The sequence below is a fragment of the Beta vulgaris genome, chromosome 5, assembly GCF_026745355.1.
Source record: "Beta vulgaris subsp. vulgaris cultivar EL10 chromosome 5, EL10.2, whole genome shotgun sequence".
NCBI classification, from domain to species: Eukaryota; Viridiplantae; Streptophyta; class Magnoliopsida; order Caryophyllales; family Amaranthaceae; genus Beta; species Beta vulgaris.
In genome coordinates, this window is record NC_079206.1 from 4,473,850 (window position 1) to 4,492,037 (window position 18,188).

Here is an 18,188-nt window from a genome sequence, read left to right on the forward strand (position 1 = left end):
AATACTTTTAATGTTGTCGGAACTATTTTCCCCTCTTTTATTTCTCTCTCTACTCAAAACAGTCTCACTACCCAGAAATTTTTAAGAGAGAGAAAGCAGGAACTTCTTTCAATGGTGTCGAGGAAGAAATCAGATTGGCCTCCTGCTGGTTGGACGATCGAATTTAAGATCAAAAATGGCCGTAAAACTAAGGTATTATGTTATACTATAATTACTTTTATTACCTTTTTTTAATAAAATTAGGGTTATCAATTTATTGACTTTTAGGGTTTTTTTTCTTCTTTTTCTGTTAGTTATTTATGGTTTGAGTGCATAGTTATTGAGATCAAGTGATTGAAGTTTTCGACGAACTTGGAAAGGTGTGATTTGTATGCGATTAACCTTAATTAGCTATTTGCGAGCTTGTTTTCTTTGCTCTTTTGGTCTTGTTGTTAAATAGACTGATTTTTCGTATGAGATTGGAAACTTTACTGCATGATCTGAAAAGTAAAGAGAATCCTTGCAATTTTATTTTCTTGGGACTGAATCTTGAGCAATTGAGTTAGTTACCACTTACCAAATTAGTTTTATGATATGCTTTTTATTTACACTTTGTTTGGTATTTTTTAGTAAAGGAAGGGAAAAGAAAGGAAGAGAAAGGAAAAGAAGAGAAAAGAAGAGAAAAGAAGAGAAAAGAAGAGACAAGAAGGTAGTTGTAGTTTTCAATGTTTGGTATAATTGGTGGATTTAAGAGGAATTACATGTTTGGTTGTTATTAGTAAAGGAAAGAAAAGGAAGGAACTAAAGAAAACATAGGTAAAAAGCTTGTTAACTTTCTTTCCTGTCAAATTCCTTCGATTTTGGGAGGAAAGGGAAGCAATGATTTAAAAGTATTCTTTTCCTTTCACTTCCTCTCCTTTCTAATCAAATCCCCCTTATTTTCTTTTACCAAACATGAGAAAGTTTGTTTTTACCTTTCCTTTCTTTTCCATCCAAATCCTTCCTACCAAACAAAGCGAGGAGGGGGGAGGTAGAAGAAGAGTAGATTTGTATGTGAGGCTCCGAATAAGGAAGTAAGTTATGGGCTACTTAATTTAGTTTAGGGCTGATAGCGGCTATCTAAGTTCAATTTACAATTACAATAAGGATGATTTCATATGTGCTAAGATAGCACCTCAAGTGGTAACCCCATTTCTGTAGTGTTTCGACCTTCTTGGAAGTCTTGAGGTTGGAAGCAAGGATGCGGTAAGGGATTGGAAGTTGAAAAATGGCAATTGACTGGTTAAGGTTCATGAACAGTTCATCAGCATTTACGACAATGATATGTGTGAGATGAGTATTTTCACGTGCTCCATGACCAGTTTGTGAAGATACGAAGTCCTTTATTTGTTCAAATAATCCAGTGATCCATTATCAGTTTTATATGTTTCATATTGGAAATGAAGAATTTGAATACTTAATTTTGTTGTTTGACATGTGTAGCAAAGGAAGTGACCCATGTATCCTGATATGATTAGATATGCATATAGAGTGAGCAGTGAGACCTGGTGCGTATTGGCAATTTCTTTGCTGATTTTCATCCCATGTGTTGTGAAGAATTAATGCATAATAGTCTAACCAAAAGTCCTTTTCATTCTCTGCTTTTGATGAATTGTTGAATAATCCCGTATCAATTCATTAACTGCGGTGATTGGAAATGAAGGATCTGAAGAGTCTCATACCGAATTTCGTGTTTGACATTTGTAGAAAGGAATTGGCCCATGTGTCATGATATGATTGATATTCATCTAGAGTTAAGGCTGGTCCATTTTGGTAATGTCCTATGTGGAGAATTAATGCATAATAGACTAACCAAAAATCTCTATTGATCTGTGCTTTTGTTGATAATTGTTGAGAGCTAGCACTATGTTTGGGATTCCTCTATTTCTAGACAGATGCTAGTTCATGCTACTTTCTATACTGGAAATGTCATGATACTTGCTATATACCCCCTCCATTCCATGAAGAAGTGCCCACTTTTCGTTTTGGTCCGTTCCATGAAGAAGTACCCACTTCACTAAAACATTACATAGACGGATACGGGTAGAGGTGCGGATTTGTGTACAAGGATAGAAAATGGAAAGATTTTGAAATTTTAGGAATGGGTACGTGTACCCATACAAGATACATATCATATCGGGTATAGGTACGAGTACGTGACCTAGAAGAAGTACCCGTGCTACATAGATAATTTTATGAGATAATATGGTAATTTGATTAAGTATGTTGGAGTTTCTAGTTATTAGTAGACAGAGAGAGACAAGTTACTTGTGTTATATTTTTTGTGTATCTATAGCATGGTTTTAAATCTCGGATGCGGTCGCGATCGTGCTCATGGTTGTGGTGGCACTTTCGTTGGCAATGTGGTGGGTTTTGCGCAGTGTTACGTAATTCCCTAATTCCCCTGCTAATCGCGAATTGAGAAAAGCGAATTATGGTCGGTTTTGGTTCATTTTGGGTGAATTGGCGAATTAGGTAACACTGTTTTGCGGCTGCCGCGACATTATTTGTCAATCATGGTAAGCTCTAAGACCTTGACAAAGCGGTCGCGATGTAACCGGTTTTTAATACGATGACGGCATGATCTATATTGACCTACCACATAGTTGCTAAGATTATAGTCTTTTGCCTTGTTTACAGTACTACATCAATACAAAAACTCATCAAAAATTCTATTCAAAACCTGCTGTGCTTCGGTTCATCAAAGATGGATGCGTCAGCAATAAAAAGTTTCAACCAGTTATTGAGCATGCTAAGAAGAAGAGTTCTGAGAAGATACAACATGTGAGTTGGATGATCGACAATTTCATGTGTGCTTTTTCCTTTGCACTATTTCTTGTTTCTAATTGGTTAATGTTGTGTTTAGCTTGTGGAAGCAAACAATTCTGAGTGGTTACCCAGTGGTTGGGTCATGGAAACGAGATTCCGGAAGAGTGGTGCCAGAGTGGGAACCGAGTATAAGGTACCAAACTTGTAATTACCGAAGCTAAATCAATTATTTGTTTGTTTAGTAAAATAGCGGAGACTTTTGGTGTGCATGTAGAAAATATGTGGTCTGAGAAACGTAGTAAACGTACAGAAATTCTATCATATGGCTATGTAGGCACGATATTGTACTTTGTGTTGGTGCGACTGTGACTGTGCTTGCTGAAACTTCTTGTTCTGATTATGTGCGGCTTCTTCATTTTAAAATATTGTTTTTCTCTATTTCTTCTAGGAAGTCTTCTGTTAGTTAATAGCTACTGTAACTGTGCAGATGTAATCGGTTTTAAGGTGATGAAACTACGTCAGGCTTATTGTGAACTCTTAAGACTTTATTACTTATATGTCAGACTTTTCCCCTCTTGCCTCTTTGAACTGTAACAGATGTGTGTGAAATTATCTAGTGGAGAAAGTTGATTTGAGATATCCTTCATCATTGTACAGATGTGTGTGAATATATAGGCAATTACTTCTTCTAGAGAGGATTGAAACGAAATTTTATGCTCTGTATTATGTTTTTTTAATAAAAAATGGACCTCTTTGCGTTTCGTTGGCTTCTGCTTGAAGGAGTTGTTTAATATTCGAGTTGAGTTGCTGGCTAGATAATATGTTCGTGGACAAGAGTATTGGTGTGGTTTGATTAGTTTTTCTGAGTAAGTCTTGGAAACTTAATGACCTTCAATGTTTAAGACTAGGGTGTATCTTGATGAATAGTTGATCAGGAAGATATATGGTCCTTGTTCTCTATCTTTAATCATATATTGACTCTTCATATTTGGTCTCATAGGTAATATAACTGTTAGTCTTATCCATCATTAAAAAAGCAGGAATCATCCAAAACTTCATGGTCCCTTAATATAACTATGTGTTTGCAGTGCTTTATTGATCCATCAACTGGAACTAAACTCTTCTCAAAGCCTGAGGTATTACGATATCTTGGAAGTGAAAAGACAAAGCAGCACAATGCTGAATCATCTAGACAGAAGGACAGAGGAGGTAGTGAGCACTCTTCCAGCAAGGTTTGTTTTATAGTCTTTTACAAACTTATGCTGTTTGACTTAGCTGTTGTGGCATATTGATATCAACATATCGCAGCTTACTATCGTGCTACACTCTGATTACATTATCATACCTGCATTCCAGTATGCAAAAAGTTTCTTCAGGACCTCGAATGGATTTGGAATGTATCGAATTTGTAGGACGACTTGCTAAATATGTTCCTTTTTTTCCATATACTTGTCGTTTGATGCTGCTTGATTTTGTTCTGGCATTTATTGCAGCTTTATGATCGTGCGGAATTCTCAACTTTCTTTGCCTGCACTATGTGTGTGGAACAAATAGTGAAAACCATGAATTAATTTGGAAATGTAAGGCCTGTTTGGCCAAATTTCTGGAAAATAACTTCTGTTACCTAGAAGTTTCCATAAAGTGGTTTCTGGACAAATTCTTAGGTCGGTTGGCCAAAAGGATTTAGAAGTACTTTTGAGGAATACTCTCTTTGTTCCGTATTAATTGCATATATTTATCTAAAGAATTAGTACACATGTATTTTGAAACCACACATATTTGTTCGGTTACATGAATGTTTGTGTATTTGTTATCTATTTTCCTAGATTTATAGACCTCACACACATATAGTTCTTTTTCAGAAACAAATATAATATGTTCGTTTTTTCCCATGCTTCCTATAAAGTACATTACTTTTTTATTATCTTACCTGCCTCACCTTTTCTACCCACGCCATTGACACCAAACCCATAAAGAATTAAAGACCCTCAAAAAACCACTGAAAAGCCGCTAGCTTTATACTTTCTCCATCACCACCTAAGCTTCACTGATAACAATACATTCTCTTTTCCTTAACAACCCCTACCACCGCCAAAGGAATCTACAATCTTTTTGATTTATGTCCTTTCGACTTCTCTCTCAACAAGAACCACACAACCTCCAAAAGTGTCGCAGCCGTCAAAATTCTCACCGTATTATGGCAATGTTAAATACAGATTAATCAAATGGTGTTCAATTAAAACTGCTTGTAGTCCAATTAGATCAGAGAGAAAATCGACAAAATAGAAAATTTAAGAGCGATCCTTTTGTGTGAATGCTGAACATTAAATATGTGCTTGGATGCACACATGTATATCTTGGTGATGTTAGCTGCCATTTCTCCCGAAGATCTACTAATATCATTCTTGGTCAATTCGAAGGAGGAAGGTGGTTCCTTCTCTTGTGTTTGGTCTGGGTTTGCAATTTAGTGTTTGAGTTGGTTCTTTTCTAGGTTTGTGTGAGTCTTGTATCACTTGTTGAAGAATTGCGGATTTTGGGAGTGTTTATAGTAGATTTTAGGAAGAAGATGAGGGAGGAGGTGGGTTGTTATTTGGGTAATTGGGAATTTCACGAACTTTGTGAGGTTAATTGGGCCAAGTGCTCCCCGGAAGCTCCAATCTAGCGCTTCCATATCCATGCCCCCCAGAAGCTGTTTGGAGTTTCTCAAGAAGTAGAAACTTCAAATAGCACCGTGTTTGGCCTAGTTTGAGCTTGTGCATCGTAGAAGTCCTCATGGAAGCTTGGCCAAACACTTTTGTATTGAAGTTGCTGGACATCATGCCATAAATGTTCTTTCCTCCCATAGGCCAGTCTTGTAAGCCCTTATTAGGATTCATTTGGACATGTAACAGGTTTAGTTTTGGGAATAATTGTTACTTCAGTCTTCCTTGTTCTCCACTCTGTATTTTGCGATGCAATCTACGAAACTTCCAAATTCTAAAGGAAAGACACTTCTATTATTATGAGGTAACTGATGATAGCCGAGAAGTACATCTTGTAGCCTAGGAGAACCTCATTCGGGGGAGAATGGTGGGCTGGGATTTTGGTCATTGAGACTAGCAGATGTGCCTTTCCTCACCAAATTTAGGTGGAGTTTTAGCAAAACTTGACGCGTTCTGCTCTCGTGTGTTGGGAAGCAAGTATTATAAGGGGTGTTTTGATTTTGACATGTTTAGTTCAAAGGCGGATGCTTCTAATGCATGGCAAGGATTTATAAGTAGTGTGGATGTGCTTTGAAAGGGATGAAGTATGGAATTGGGAATGGTTGAATTTTCTTTTGACATCACCGTTCGGCCACCAATAAGCCTGTGATTTACGTGGCTATTTGTGAAAACTTCCTTTGGAATTACAGGACGTCACAATTCAAGAATTATGGGACTAGAAAGGGCGTGGAAGTTGAACGTTTTTGCAGATTATCTCCTGGCAGAAACATTGAAGCAAATTGGTTTTTTGGATTACAGGAAGATGGTGAAGTGGTTGACGGAACTTTTAGGAGTGGCCTTCGTCAGGGGGCTTTACTATTCAATCTGATATGAAGTTAATAACAGGGGAAACTACAGAGTCCTATAACCGTGAATGGGAAGAGATTTGGAGACTTTTGTTCCTCAACAAATAAAATTCTTCGCTTGGTAAGCTCCACAAATAGACTCATTTTGGATGCAAATAGATTTATTCGTGGCTTTATGAAAGATCCACTGTGTTTTGTGGAGAAGTGGAAGAGCACACCGATCATATTCTGAGGCAACGTCCGGCGGCCCATACTGTGTGGTGTAAGCTTGGATCACACGTTGATCAGGTTTTTTTTTGAGTAAATCTAGATAATTGTCTTTCTACTACCTCTAGAGAATATGAGGATTGGTCCATACTCCATTATATTTGCAACCACAGCTTGGTGGTTTTGGAAGTGGCTGAAAAATCGTTGCTTACACAGGTCTCCATATGTTCCTCTAGATCAAGTTGGTTCAATTCTAATTCAAATTGGTGAATTAAACAAACGTGTCTTAAGGAAAATTATTGATATGCGAGAACATGGCAGGAGCAACAAAATGTGAGATTTATGTGCGTTGGAAGCATCCTCAAGAAGGTGGGTGTGTTAAATTGATGGGGCAGCAAGAGTGAAGACAGGTCCAGCAGTGGCAGGGGGTGTAATTCGAGAATCTTTAGGAGGATTAAATGTGTCATTTGCTCTGAACTGTGGAGTATGCTCGTGTACTCGGAAGTGGAGAGTCCGTGAATCAAAATGAACTCTTAGTCGTTAAATGCAGGTCACTGAAAAGTCCAACTAACAATGGACTCCAAGTGGTAGTGAAACTATTAGTGGATCATAATTTGCTTCACTCCCTTTCTTTCACCATGTAGAAGAATGGGAATTTATTGCTATCGTGAAGCTAACAAAGCTGTGGATTGGTTCACTAACTATGGAGTGACTTCGAATCAGAAACTAGTGATTTTCTTGGCAGTCCCGGACGATCTTGGAACCATTTTGTTGGAGAATTTCAGTGGAGTTGCTTGGTTCCAAAGGTGCTCTCGTCTGCTGGCTTAGTAGTAGTAGTTTAGTATTTTTTTTTTCTTTCTTTCTTTCTTCCAGTCTGCCATGTCTTCTCTATGTTCTGTTTCTTCTGTTTTGTTATTTACTCCTGTCTTGTGGTTTATATTGGGTTAATGGGTTTCTCCCCCTCTTTTACCCAAATTTTCTTTTGGCTGTTTTGGTATATTTTGAAGTTCTGCAATGAAATTACAGTTATTATGGAGAAATGTGTAAATAATTTTTCTTAGTAATATGCTCTGTTTACTTTCTTTAACAAGAGAAATGTGATTGTGCTTAAGGTGACCTAACCGAAACTGAGTTATTAGTTATTAGTTTTGCCTGAGTGTGTCTTACACGACTGAATTATCATTATAGAAGGTGGTTGACCGACTAAGTGCTCAAAAGTCCAACTTGGAGCCAAAGGTGTCACAGATTTCAAAATCACGCGTCAGAAAGAGTATTTCTTCAGAAAAACCGAAGGTTGGCCTTGCTTGCATCCATTTTCCTCTGTGCCTGCAAGACTGTAACTGTTCATTGCCAATGAGCTCTAACTATTCTACAGCCGTGTTTCTGGAAATATTCTTAGGTTGTAACTGAGAGGACCGTGGATGAAGAGTTGCCTTCTGGATGGATTAAGGAGACGAGAATCAAAATGCTTGATAATAAAGTAGTCAGGAGAAATTCTGTAAGTAAAAACTCTTATGATCCCGGAGGCATTTACTTAGGGGGATTTAAACATCAGTCTGATATTTTCGTTCCATACACAACTGTCACTACTAATAGCATTTTGCTCCATGGAAATTTGTCAAAAACTACCTTATAGAAACATTTTGTGAAAAATTCGGTAATAAAAAATGATTGTAAGAAACTAGCTTTTATAGCGTTAATATTGTAAGAAGCTATCTTTGGCCGGATTCTGTCCATTGACTAGCCTTTCTGGTGTTTACCTTTTCGTTTCACTTTTATTTCCCCCTCTTTTTTTCTTCATTTTCACCAAAATTTACCAAACAACCATATTCTCACACCATTTATTAAAGAATAGTGAAAATTTTGGGTGAAAATGGAGGGAAAAGAAGGGGAAAATGCAACAACAAAAAAAGAAATTCAATGCTGGAAGAGTAGGTCAACACCTCAACCATCTGTCCATAGTTAGCTTTTTACAACATTTTTGCTTATAAGCTAGGTTCATGTCTCTATAAGGTTTTCACATAAAAGTGTTTCTAGAAGGTATTTTAGACACATTTTCTTTATTAAGTCATGTTGCTGATTGTAACCAATGTATGAATTTGAAATTACCACAGTTCTATTCTGATCCTGCCAGTAGGCTGGTCTTCTGCTCCAAATTGGAAGTTCTACGCTATGTGGAGACTGGAGAGGTCAGTAGACATGCATTTCGGAGGAGAAATGGAAGCGTAGTTGGAGAAGGTTTTGCAATTGGAAAGACCGCTGTAAGCCTCTTTGATACTGCTGAAATTATTTCAACTTCCATTTGCTGATTTTTTTGCTGATTGTTACATTTAAATTATTGATATCCTAACTTCAGAGCAGTATTTACCTTTTCTCTCTTTCCCTGTCAAGAAAAGGTTGCTTATTGAGGACCATATTTAGTTCTTACTTGCAACTTGCTACATTGTAGTTTATTTGAGTTCTTGAATATTTCTTTGTCGTACACTCGATTTCTATGGCACTCTTAGTAATAATTATGCATCATATTATAGTTTGTTGATCAGGAATTTGATTTACAAGATAGATTCATCTTAAAACCTACTCCCTTTATTTGTTATTAGTTGTCTCAATTTGAATTTCACTTTTGTCAATGAACAACTTTGATTATTAATATCGCTAACTATTTATCAGTAAATATTATAGATATTTTTAGAATATACATTTGAGGTAGATTTAATAAATTTTACTTGACAGCATGTGGTTTGTGCACAGCCCACACTGCAGTAGTCAATGTGGAACAACTAGGAACATACCTAGGGAGTATTTTTCAGTCTGGCTTGCTCTTTGCATCATGTTGAGCAAGATGTGAATAAGTCATGGATATATGAAAACTCGTAATCAAACACAACTTTGTCTTCGCAGAAGTGTCCATGTTGCATCATGTGCTGCATGGAGCTCAGCTTTCTGTCAGTTGTCCTCCCTTTAACCATGAGAAAAGTGCTCTGTTTTTCTGCATGGTAATCGACAGTCCTGATATGTGTTTAGTGATGAGAATGAAAAACAGCTGAAAATAGCTCTGACTAAGGTCTATTAATTATGTATCTATGGATTTGGCATGGGACTTCCCTTGCAAATCCACATATTCCTCTTTCTGACAAGTGCAACACTTCCCATTTCAGGAAGTTCAAAATTGCAACATTAACTTATTTGGATAAGGGCTTCACTCTATCTCTCATCATCATATTTGTCCCTCTAATTATCTCTCTTACCCTCTGTCCTCATCACATGGACACCTTAAATATTGTGCCCCTGTGGCACTGTGTTGCGCTTGTTTTAGATAGTATATGTTTAATACATTTTCGTTATTCACGTTGTTCACCAGATGAGCCGTTCTAGAACAGGGATTTGCAACCTCTGATATCGTTAGCCGTCAGTGCCCCCACCATGTTGAAAGAATTCTTATCTTGTTTCTCCAACTTCTCCATATTTTGGGTTTCATCCCTGTACTTTCTTCTGATGTAAGCAGTAAGAATAGTTAATTATGGTAATATAATTTGATAATGAGCATATTCAGCCTCATTTCTGTTCCTATTTACCAAGGCCCCTAGTCTTACACTGAAGACATTGCAAGAAAAACAATACCAACATTACCCGAATGCCTTTAAAGAGGCTTCCTGTCTATGGGTCCCTCTAATTATTTTTCTTAACCTCTGTCCTCATCACATGGACACCTTAAATATTGTGGGGCTCTGTGTTGCACTTATTCTAGATAGTACATGTTTAGTACGTTTTCATTATTTATCACCAGTCACCAGACGAGCCGTTCTAGAACAGGGATTTGCAACTTCTCATATCGTTAGCTTTCAGTGCCCCACCATGTTCAAATAATTCTTATCTTGTTTCTCTGACTTCTCCTTATTGGGGTTCATCCCTGCACTTTTTTCCGATGTAAGCAGTAGGAATAGTAAGAATAATTTGATAATGATCATATTCAGCTTCATTTCTGTTCCTATTTAGCAAGGCCCATAGTCCTTACACTGAAGACATTGCGAGAAAAACGATACCAACATTACTCAATGCCTCTAAAGAGGCCTCTTGTCTGTGGTCTATCACCTGAAGGGGAGCAGGGGGTGGTTGGAGCTCATAGCCCTTGCCAGACACATACAGGTCCCGGTTGACTCAAACATGACTTATCTCCTTCGTCATCATGAGAAAGAAATGTGCGCCGCTTTGTCACTTGAATGAGCCACTTTGATTTTAGTCCATTATTATCCACAAGTTAATGAAGGTCAAAATTTTCACCTACATTTGAAAAAGACTGAATTAATATCATTTCAGTTATTGTGCATATATGTTACCTACTTTCATGGATAATCCATCTTATCTACTAATATTTGTCATGTTTGGGGACGAAAAGAATGAACAAACATCAATTACTATATAATATCCATTTTCTCACTTTCGATCCATCATCATTTAGATCTGTGGCATTATAATATTATCCTATAAAAGGAAAATATTATAAATATCATCTTATATTGTTATTAGAACTTCACAAATATCTAAGAACATCCATAAAAGGAAAAATTTGGCAGACAATTAGATAGAGGGAGTTTTTATTTTTCTGGCTCTAACTTTTGATAATAACATGTTGGTCATACGAGAAGCCTATGTCTTCGTGATCTGGTCTGCATGGTTTTCATTATTCTGACACTGGATGGCTTATTATTTTTGTATGACCAGAAATCTTCAAGCTCACGGGAAAAGACGCCGAAGAGCTGGACCAAAGAACAGCTCTTTATTGGTGAAGCAAATAGCGGACAGAATATCCAAGCACTGCCTGAAGCTGGAGGCAGTGAACAAGCTGAAGGCAAGAGAAGTACAAGGTCGTCCTGTAGAGTCCCAGCTCTTACTGGTGCACAAGCTGAAGGCAAGAAAAGTCAAAGGTCGTCCCGTGGAATCCCAGCTCTTACTGGTGCTTCAACTCCTAAGCAGGGTACCTTGTCACCCAAATCAGCCAGCAATTCCCAAGAGATGGTAGTGGCAAAAAATTTCCTGGAAAAGGTTTCTGGAACTAAAGATACTCTAGGTATGACCAAACAGAGATCAGCTGTCCAAAATGCTGATGTAAAAGTCACAATCCCCAGAAAGAGTGAACCTTCCTCTTCCTCTTCAAAGGGAATATTTCCCGAGGAGAACCCAGTAGTTGTCACCATCCAAGACTGCAGTGCTGAATATAGCAAAAGAAAATTGAAGAACTCGAGATTGGCTTGTGTGCCTTCCCGATCCTCCAAACGACTTGCTTGTATGTCCAAACAGATTTCAGCAGTTCAAAATGCTGATATAAAATTCGCAACGCTCAAAAAGAGTGAACCTTCCTCTTCCACTTCAAGGGGAATATTTCCAGAGGAGAACCCAGTAGCTGTTGCCATTCAAGACTGCAGTAATGGGAAAGCTCAGTCTAGCAAAAGGAAATTGGACAGTAAATTGGCGTGTGGACCTTCCCGATCCTCCAAACGACTTGCTGGTGTTGATGTTGAAGTAGTATACTACCCAGTACCCGTTGAGCATGCTCTTCGGGCCATGAATAGAATGTCCTCCCAAACTAATCCCATTTCTAGTTTGAAATCAGTCCCAATTGAATTCCAAGATAAGAACAAGGATGATGATACACAAGATTGGAATGATCATGATCTACGTGCCGCAAGCAGAAACTCGTGCAGAACTCAACCCATCCCTAATTTGAAATCAGTCCCAAAAGAAATACAAGATAAGTGTCAGGATGTTGTTGATACACAAGATGTGATTGCATTTCATGAAGAAAAGCATCGTACACTTGAAGTGGATGCAGAAATTGTGCTCACAACGGAAGGAGAGCCATCAAGCAAGATTTACGACTTAATATGTCAAGAAGAAAAGCAGAGCACGCTTGATGATAATACAGAAATCGTTCTCACAACTGTAGAAGAATCATCAAACAAGATTGATGACGTGACATTTCAAGAAGGAAGACATCACACACTTGATGTTGATAACAAAATTATGCTTGCAACTCATGGACCAAACATTATTGATGACTTAGAATTTCATAAAGAAAAGCACTGTGCACTTGATGTTGATACTGAAAGTGTGCTTGCAACTCATGGAGAACCGTCGAACAAGATTGATGACTTATCATTCCAAGAAGAAAAGCATCTCACACTTGATTTTGATCCAGAAATTGTACTTGCAACTCATGGAGAACTATCAACCAAGATTGATGATGGCTTAACAATTAGAAGTCCCCTTCTGGTTGATCTCAATGATCTACAACTGGAGCAGGCTCCTCCTGGGTTTTTCGAAACTTCAACAGTTGAAGCGTCTCCAATTACGACAAAGCAACCACCGGAACATTTAACGGATACTCTGCTGAAGGGCAAGGTTGCGAACACCTCCATGAGACGACAAATCCTAGAAAAACAAGTGGCCGGCATTGAGAGGGAACCATCAACCAAGATTGATGATGACTCGACAACAAAAAGTTTCCTTCTGGCTGATCTCAATGATCTACAATTGGAGCAGGCTCCTCCTGGGTTTTTTGAAACTTCTCCAATTACGACAAAGCAATCACCGGAGTATTCAACAGATACTATGCTGAGGGGCAAGGTTGTGAACACCTCCGTGGGACGACCAATCCTAGAAAAACAAGTGGCCAGCATTGAGAAGAAAACTGAGGAGCCCCAGTCTGAATTCTGCTTCTCATCACCCTTGTGGTCAGATCCATGCCTTGAATTTGCATTTAAAACGCTTACAGGTGCAATACCATTCGATGATAATTTGGCTATTCAAGATTATATCCAACATCAACTTCGCACTTCTGAAGAGAGAAACGACGACCAGTACTGTCTTTCTGATATGCGCGCGCCGAGCTCCTTCAAGAATGATGAAGCAAAGAAGGTATCACAGTCGCGCGAAGACGTCAACTTCCCTGAAATCAAGGGAAAGAGAAAATTATAATCTTAGTTGCTCTGTAAGTCTGTAGGCATCTGTTGTAATTTTATGTAGTACTAGTAAATAGCTATAGTGTATCTTACTCAAAGGAACTAGGTTAGTTTCTAACCATTTGTAATATGTATAACCTTCCTTTAGTTGCATATGGTAAATCTGAAGATGAAGGGTGCTCCTTTTCGTTAAACCAGGATTCTGGTATCTGATGGAATGATTACTTCCTAATTAGGAATTTTTTCAGTGTATGGCTTTGTATGTTTTCTTTCATTTCCTTTTGGCAACATGTTTCTTCTCGTTATTACTGCAAGTTAGGGCTCTGATTTTTAGGCCCCATGCAAATTTCAGAAGATCTAACTCCTATAGTTTCCATAATACATATCTGTCATCTGAATCTAAGTTGCTTGACGTCAGTATAATTTATTATAACACATGCCAATGTTACTGTATCACATCATTCTTAATTATAGGACAGTTTTTTTGTGGTTGAAGCTTGCAACCTTTATTACAGCATAGGAAAATATTAGGCATCTATGCCAGCTCAATTATTTTATGATGTTTTGACAAATTTGCATTATCATCAATTTACAATTGAATTACACAAGACAAGAAATTTTGTCCAATTGGGTTTCTGGTATACAACGTACTGTGTTAGATGTAAATGTTCAACACTTAAAAGTATATGTTTATTGAAAAAATACAAAAGAATTGTAAACTACAATTGATAGAAAAACACAGATGATAATATCACAGAAGGTGGCTTTCTCAGTCTAATGAAGATTCTCTCCATCCGCCATAGCTTCCGTGCTGCGTTGTTTCGCGACCACCGCTAGGAGCCTGCTTATGGAAAAACATGCATAAACAGTATCATCACTACCTCAATTTTTATTGCATAGCACACATTTGAACACACACAGAAAAAGGAGCAAGGAAGAGGCTGCGGTAATATATGCCGTTTTAGTTGCCCTATAAACCCAATATCGAGTGGAAATGCCACTTCATGAAAGAAAGTATAGAGGGGTTACATGTTACATACCTTGTGGGTGAAGGATAGGCTGAGTTTGATCTGTCCTCGAAATTCTTGATTTTTGACAACATTGTATGATGTTGTTGGAACTCTTCCTTCATGGAACACTGGTTCTAATGGTATACTTTCATTACAAAATCATTGTAACAAACAAATGTGATCAGTAAATTGTATATATGTAAGCCTCTAGCAATTCATGCACATAACATAATAACTGAGCGAATTTAAAATCTAAAGTTAAGAGCTCGTTCGGCATCATTGTGGTTTTTAGGTTTTTGGTTTTTTGTATTTAAAAATCATTTGATATATGTCTTATAATGGATCAAAAATTAGTCAAATTTATTAGAAATATGATGATTTTGAAAACTGACCCGTTTGTTATCGTTTCATGTTTTCAGTTTTCAGTTTTTTTTGAAAACCAAAAACCATAATATGAAAACCAGAAAAAGTAGTTTTCAGTTTTTAGTTGCCAGTTTTCAAAATTAGCATAGTTACTATCATTATGACCAAGTTTAAGTTTATAATACTCCCTCCGTTTCACAATATAAGGCACGCACGATGTTCGAGTTCCAACTTTGACCGTTAATTACTCTCAATTTATGTTGATAGAAAATTTTAAAAAATAATATTATTATAGTATTTTTCAAGACGTATCCAACGGTATAATTTTTGTAATTTTTATTTATCATATTTGAGAGATATTTGTGGTCAAAACAAATTTTCGTAAAGCGTGAATGCCTTATATTTTGAAACAGAGGGAGTACTACTTATATCATATGATTCTAAAATCATAAAAATTAGAAACTGGCGGTGATACCGAAAGGGCCAAAAAGTGAAAATCACTTTTTATGATTTTTTTATTTTATTTTTAGTTTTTAGAAAAATTGAAAACAGAAAACAAAAAATGATAACGAACTGGTTCTAAGTTTTGGGTACTTACGTTGCTTCTCCAACACAATCATCCTCCGTACCACAATCGCTGTCCAATATTTTTAAAGTAAGATCAACACCCCCAGAATTCACATTAAACGTAAAAGTTTCATTCCATTCAGGCTCAGATCCTTGTCCTGCATGCATGCATGCATCAATAATATGATAATAATTGTGTAACAGATAATTATATATTGATCATTGTTGCGATTAAATTAATGATGTTTCTCAAGGAGATTAACATGTTAATTATGAGATCAGAAATCTACATTACCTGATGCAACTTTACTATTCTGTTTTCTGCCCCCATAACTCAAGATCACGTAGGGATCCATGTTATCTGTGTATGATGAACACATAAAATTTAATACTAATTGTAGCTAGCGAACGTTAACTTTTTCATATTTGTGAGGCTTTTATTTGCATGATTGCATATATATAATTAATTACTTGATGATTATGAAAAAGATAGATAACTTACTTAGAAAATCAGTGTTTTCAAGACCTTTGGCATTAATTAGAACAACTTCAAGTGTTCCTTGAGCCATTTTGTATCAACGAAGAACTGGAAAACTTGATTGAAGAAGGACAAATTAAAAATTTGAATGAAAGAGAAAAAAGATTTCTGCATGGGGATATGGTTTAATAGAAGAATTACTATTTTTATAGGAGTTACTTTTGAGCCGATGAAGCAATTAAGCAAAGCGGCATGGTCGGTGTTTTGTTTATGGGATTTTTACGTGACATTAATGGGTCGTCTTTGAGGTTTGTGTTAATTATCAAAAACACGTTAAAAACTAACAGGTACTCTTTCCGTCTTAAGATATAGTTCTCGTATTTTATTTTGAGTGTTCCAAAATATTCTTTCCATTTTCCTAGTTTTTATTTTAGAACATCACTTTTTATTCTCTATCTCCCTCCTCTTTTAATTTCCACACGGGTTTTGACATCCTCAGTTAATGATCATTCAATCTCATTGATTGAGTATTACAAAACACTTTTTACACTCTTTCCTCTTTTTACATGCTCATACATTTAATGTTCCCATTTTTTTCATTCTTTAATGACATTAACTTCAAAAAAAATAACTCTTTATGTAAGCACCCCACAACCATTTTTTTCTTAATTCTTGTGCCAAAATAAAATGGGAACTATATTTTGAGACGTAGAGAGTAATAAGATTTTTTTTTTTCTAATTTTCATTGAAAAAATTCAATGTTTCAAAATACATGCAACAATTGCATAGTAACCAGTAAACCGCTACTTATCTATCAACCTGATCCCATATTCCTTCACAAATGTATAGGAAAAAAATATAGTTAATTGTGGTCTTATTTGATTAATCTTAATACAATCTTTTATAATATCAATTTTTTGTAATTTTTACCTATACATGATTAAAGATATTGAGGAACAAAGTAATGCACTGAATAGCGTGTAGCTGAAATGTTGCATGTATTAAAAAACGGAGAAATTATACAAAAATAATAATACTTTGTCCTAGTGTAGATATAGAATTTCAATACAGACCATTGTATCTTTTCCATGATTCAATATTTAAAAATTGGTGTAATAAAGTATTTGTAATTATTCATTTTTGTTTTTTGCTACATATACCACAAATGATTGTCTCAATTATTTAATTATGCTACACTTATATATAAGCTTGTGTTTCCTAAATCATTCATTCATATATATATATATATATATATATATATATATATATATATATATATATGAATAAGTGATGTAATTCTAATGAAAAAGTGATGTAACTCCAAACAAAAGAATCTTACCAAAAAAAAAATCAATTTTTTTTTTTGGGCTCAATTTTTTTTAGGGAGGTACAACTCTAATGAACAAGTGTTGTAACTCTAATTCAATCGTGTCGTTGAGATTCATTCTCATTTCTCATGTAAAGAGCATTCTCATGTGATCTTGCCCCTATATGTACATGATCACTCACCCATAGGTCCAACAAGCTCCAACCTCAAGGATATGCAGATAAAAAAAAGGTAAAATTTTCTTATCAAGGAGTTTCCGAAAGGTTGAGGTGGTGACGTAAGTATTGCTTCCAATTTCATATCCCTAATATCTAGATATCAAATCTTATGGGACTTATTTGAGACATTTCCCTCATCCTTCCATTATACATATATACATATATATATTTGAAGGATGTGAGCTACGTGATCTTGGTAATTGTAGACATTTTGGAAAGATAATGCTTTTGGTAATTTAATGATTTTAAGGGAACAAAAGTCATGAGTTACAAATGCCAAATTGCCAATGACTGCCATGATGAGAAGGACAAACAAGGTTCTTTATTCCAAATGGATCAGCAAGCCAATCAAAACAAAATGAATTACATTCAAATCATGTTTGGATACTCTAAAATTCTAAAAAAAAACTCTACAGGATACGGTATAGTTTGAGCAATATCAACTATTGAATAAAAAAAATCATTGACTCTATATTATCTTTTCAAAATCCAACCTTTAAATTTTCCCCTTCCACCAATATAAGAGAATATTTATAGTACACCTGGGTGTACCATGCTCATGGTACACCCAAGACTATTTTATCCAAATGAGCAAAATGAGCGACTGAGCAAATGAACAAAATAAATAAATGAGCAAATGAGCAAACATTTATACTCATTTAAGAAAATGAGCAAACACTTTTATTACAAAATGAGCAAAATGAGCAAATGAGTAAATGAGCGAA

General features: G+C 36.2%; 2 protein-coding genes across 6 annotated transcripts; one reads left to right on the plus strand and one right to left on the minus strand.

Moving 5' to 3' along the window:
- On the plus strand, positions 1–13,774 carry LOC104892309 (uncharacterized). 5 transcript variants are annotated; one of them, XM_057394895.1, is made up of 9 exons: positions 9–192; positions 610–688; positions 2,659–2,802; positions 2,885–2,980; positions 3,876–4,019; positions 7,730–7,834; positions 7,941–8,039; positions 8,656–8,802; positions 11,264–13,774. In XM_057394895.1, the coding sequence occupies exons 1-9, from the start codon at positions 176–178 to the stop codon at positions 13,514–13,516; spliced, it is 3,084 nt and encodes a 1,027-aa protein (XP_057250878.1). In that variant the 5' UTR covers positions 9–175; the 3' UTR covers positions 13,517–13,774. The 5 variants fall into 5 exon arrangements, with proteins under 5 accessions (XP_010676506.2, XP_057250878.1, XP_057250879.1 ...); XM_057394896.1 differs by having other exon boundaries at positions 7,733–7,834; XM_010678204.2 differs by lacking the exon at positions 610–688 and having other exon boundaries at positions 1–192.
- A 495-nt stretch (positions 13,775–14,269) lies between these two features.
- On the minus strand, positions 14,270–16,009 carry LOC104892310 (elicitor-responsive protein 3). Its single transcript, XM_010678207.3, has 5 exons — positions 15,943–16,009; positions 15,736–15,801; positions 15,472–15,598; positions 14,541–14,655; positions 14,270–14,341 (listed from the first exon to the last, which is right to left on the minus strand). The coding sequence occupies exons 1-5, from the start codon at positions 16,007–16,009 to the stop codon at positions 14,270–14,272; spliced, it is 447 nt and encodes a 148-aa protein (XP_010676509.2).
- Between the last annotated feature and the right edge of the window lie 2,179 nt (positions 16,010–18,188).